The following is a 4,277-nucleotide window of genomic DNA, read 5'->3' as shown; positions in this document are numbered from 1 at the left end:
ATGAAGATGTACTTTGCCATGCCACTACCCTAGGCAAAATAGTAGATCATGGTGCCCCTTGTGCTACAGTGGAATTGAATCACAACAATTCTACAGATTCATCAAACACCGAAGGAGGTTAGTTTTTACCTGAGCAGCAACGGCGACCGCCGTGGGTTTGCTGGAGCCTCCCTTGCCGTGGAAAGTAACTAGCTTCAGGGAGTGCCAGGCTGCCACACAGCCAGAACAAATGCCACCTTCGGCAGGGAGCGACAACAACAACTATGAGGATTTGGCTCGCCGATACGAGTGGCAGCGGCGCCATCTGCCGATTCCGCAGCTTCAAGCTATAGCGGGAGCTGCCGAACCGCCGAGATGCAGTTGGATCTGCCGGACCACCAGATGCAGTTGGAGCTGCTGCGCCTCCGAGCTGCCGAACCACCGAGATGCAGTTGGAGCCGCAGCGCCTCTAAGCTGCAGCCGGAGCCACTCCCCCGCCAAGCTGCAGCATGATCCGCCGCGAAGAAGGAGCCCAGCGTGAGCCGCCTCTAGCAGGTGCTTTCTCGAGTACAGTGGGGAGAGGAAGAGGATGAACTGGTCGATGGAAAAGGACAACAATCCACCACATGGTTATCTCTGGCGTTATATGTCATATGTGCAACCCGTGTATATAGGTGTCCAGACTCCAGAGTGTGTGGCTCTTGTCACAATGGCACAGTTGTAATATTATCTTTGATGCTAACTTGTACTTTATGTAATTGGTATAATCTGTATTGTTTTGTCAGATTTATTCCCACTTATCTTAATATAAGAGAATCTACAACCATAAGTATCAAAATCCTTTCCCAAACGTGCGGATGTCTCCAGATGTGTCTGCAGATAGTGAACAAACAAAAAAATGTTTCCGCAATCTAATATCTCATTTGCAAATCATCAAATTCATACGATTACATGTAAGATAAAACTATTCTAAATTTCCACCGGTGACCGTCCTTAATGTTTCGGTAGTGTCCATGTCCGACGGTTGGTTGTGCCCCTCGAAGTGGAAGTACGGTAAACGGCGAGGTAGAGCAGGACATCAGACACACAATAGCTCAGAGGACTTGAGGTGCTGACGTATCCCATGAACTACTCTTGTCAAAGCGTGGAGTCTGCATGTTGCCGATGGATGTGAGATCGACGATGGATCCGCCGTGGTGTCCCACGCCCGCTGCCTCGCATGGTCGGCACACAACGCCATGTTTGCATTGGATGTGAGGCATATGTGCACCTCGGGCCATGAAGAATAGTAGCTATAAAGACTTGCCTCGAAGAAATCGTTCTAAACATCCCGTGATACATTTGTCTAATGTAGCTCTGTCTATCTACATGCCTTGCTCATAACATTGTAAATGATAGTTCGTAAACTTCTTAGAAAACATGTACCATCAGCAACCATCTATCTATCATCAATCAGTATTTATTTCCATATGGTTTCTTATGTGTCTACATATTTTGATGCACATTCTTTCAATAATTGGCTTGCTCTCGGCCTTTGCGTCATGGGCGCAACGGGTCATCTAGTAATAGCTAAAGGACAATATCTTTCTAGTGTTCTGAACAACTTCATTGTCTTCATGCCCAAAACCAATAGAATCATAAACCATAGGCCAATCCTCCCTCTGTTTACTAGCAAGCAAGCTGGCTATTGTAATGATGGATAATGGCACACCACCACATTTCCTTAAAATTTTATCAGATACTTCAACAAATTGGTTATCAAGACTGGTACCTTCCTCACCGAATATTCTGGTGGAGAATAATTTTTTGGAGTTATCATCACTGAGCGGTTTCATGTTGTAAATACCACCAACTTTTTTGGCAACTTCACAAATACAAGTAGTTGCCATTATTCTGCTTCCAAGATTATTGTGCGGAAAAGCATATTTAATCAAATCCCATGTTTGTACATCCCATATATCATCGATAACAATCAAGTACCTATTTGCATGGGAAGGCAAGAGCCTTGAATTAGTAAAACCATATGTAGAGTTCTATCCACTAAAACGGGAGCAGCATGTTAATCTCAAGATCCAAAAAGGCATGACAAACGCATAAAAAAAGTCCTGACCCGAAAGGAGCACTTAAGATGTAAATGTGGGAAAACAAAAGGGCAAGTAATCCTATCCAGGTAATCACAAATGAAGGATTTATTAACATTTCTGTATTGAACTTCAAGAAGAAAATTGCCATCATTTTCTTATGTTTATAAGTTGTATGAGCTCTAAGGTATGCTTTGGGTAGTTTGGTTTCCAAATATTGTATATTAATTGCCATCTTAAACTCTAGTATGAAACATGCTATCATTTTCAGATGGCTAGTCAAGATGCTTTTATCTATATACACAACAAAATGGAGAGAGTTGACTCCACAACAACCATCATGTAATTAATCTGTATATATGAAAATCCACAAAGTACTGGATGACATCTGTGAGTGCAATTTGATGGTAATTAAACACAATTATTATGGTGACACACCTATTATTAGGCATATGTCACATGAAGACTGCATTGACTAGCATAAGGTGGAGTAGTGTGTACCTCTTATTCAAAAGGAATTTGCGCAGATGATTGATGAGCTGCCTTACATCCATCACCGATGCAACATTACACATTTGCAGGCCAAGTTCATGAATGATGTCCCCAAGAACTTTTTTCATGTCAGGATTCTGACCCACTGGGACGAAAGCAACGCAGTCGAATTTCTTGTTAAGCTTGTCATATTCCGCTTTGGCAAGAGTTGTCTTGCCCAACCCTCCAAATCCAACAATGGAGACGGTCTTGAGCTTTGATCTCTCGGCCATATGACAGCCCTCGGACAAGCTCTTCATTATCTCATCAATTGGCTTGTCAATGCCAACAAGGTTAGACACCTTGTTATACATGACTGATAGACGAGGGTCAACCATGGTTGTGGCAAGATTAGCAGCAACACCGTGGACCTTGTACCGATCATACCTTTCCTTCACCTTCGTGACCTGGCTCTCGATGTCTTTGATGTCATTGGCTATTTTGTGGCGCATCTTGAACTCAGTGATCTTGTTGCGCATATTGTTGATGAAAGCCACAAAGGTGGTGTGGGGCTTGGTTGGCTCAAGTCCTTGGAAGAACACCATGAAGGAGTCGAGGCTGTCCTCGATGACATAAGATAGCTCTCTGACCTCATTGGCCCAAAGCTTGACCAGCGGATCAAGCTGGTCCAAGGGGACGTTGGACACCTTGACGAGGGCAGTTCGCATGCTTTCGAGCTCGGCCTTGAGGTCCTTGATCCCCTGCTTCACACGCTTCTTGAGGTGATACTCCTCCCGGAGCAGCTCGCCCAGCTTGGGGAGGAGGGCACTCATCGCTCCCGTGGCGAACTCCATGGCCATGCCCGCCGAGTGGACTCTACTAGCTAGCTCACCCCTGTGCCTCGCTTGCTTGCTATTGTCACTCTTTTTGCTAGCGGAATTAGCCGTAGCTTAGGTTGCTATGGGCGATGTGCCTGCACGTATATATAGACAACTCGCTTGCAGTAGTTAACGAAATCATATTGGCTCCGAACACAGTATTTGCGTCATGTAAGCTTGCCATGTGCAAGTTTTTCAGTGGACCTGTGCAAAACTAATACTCAAGTGTGCAGGTGTGTATGTGTGTACATATGACTCAGAGAAGCAGAGGTCAAGTCGTCAGGATCTGCAGGGAAACTGCCTGCGGCCAGGAAAAAAAGCAACATCGTCGGTGAAGAAATCGCGGCATCAGGAGCTGTTGTTGAGTGAACTGGACACACCACATTACCGTCACTGATCTGTGGGCCAGTCTTCTCGTTGGTCTCTTGCGTAGTCGCCTGCCAGGACGGCCGGCCACATTCAGACGAGAGTTCGGTCAAGGCGAACGGACAACTATTGTAGCAGTGGTCCTTTTGTTTTAAGTAGTATGAACAGGGGGACTTTATAGTGTGGAAGAGGAAGAAGAATGCCAGTCAGGTGCAAGGAGATTGTAGCTACTCTACCGGTCAGAAGAGAACAGTATGAGGAGTCAACTGCTGCAGGAAAGAAAATTAAGGCTCAGTGAGTCATAGATTCTCGCAAGACTCTGCTCCACCTCAACCAACATTAGTCAAATTTGCCCTGTCTGATATAAACAATGCACATCTGTGTGCACCCTCCATTGCATTAACTACACTTTCTATGTATCTATGTTCTCGTAGAGGAGAGCTGATTATACACAGCCAATTTTTTTTATCAATATGCAGGCATGCCATTCTAGAAAAAAAAA

General features: G+C 45.0%; 1 protein-coding gene across 1 annotated transcript; it reads right to left on the bottom strand.

Annotated features, from left to right (window-relative positions):
- Nucleotides 1-856: 856 nt before the first annotated feature.
- LOC123172741 (disease resistance protein RGA5) lies at nt 857-3,470 on the bottom strand. Its single transcript, XM_044589669.1, has 2 exons — nt 2,562-3,470; nt 857-1,959 (listed from the first exon to the last, which is right to left on the bottom strand). Exons 1-2 carry the CDS (start codon nt 3,389-3,391, stop codon nt 1,539-1,541), a joined length of 1,251 nt encoding a protein of 416 aa, XP_044445604.1. The 5' UTR covers nt 3,392-3,470; the 3' UTR covers nt 857-1,538.
- Between the last annotated feature and the right edge of the window lie 807 nt (nt 3,471-4,277).

Source organism: Triticum aestivum, unplaced genomic scaffold, assembly GCF_018294505.1.
Source record: "Triticum aestivum cultivar Chinese Spring unplaced genomic scaffold, IWGSC CS RefSeq v2.1 scaffold225610, whole genome shotgun sequence".
Taxonomy (NCBI): Eukaryota; Viridiplantae; Streptophyta; class Magnoliopsida; order Poales; family Poaceae; genus Triticum; species Triticum aestivum.
The sequence above is the reverse complement of the archived record's forward strand: the minus strand, read 5'-3'. Positions and strand labels throughout refer to the sequence as shown.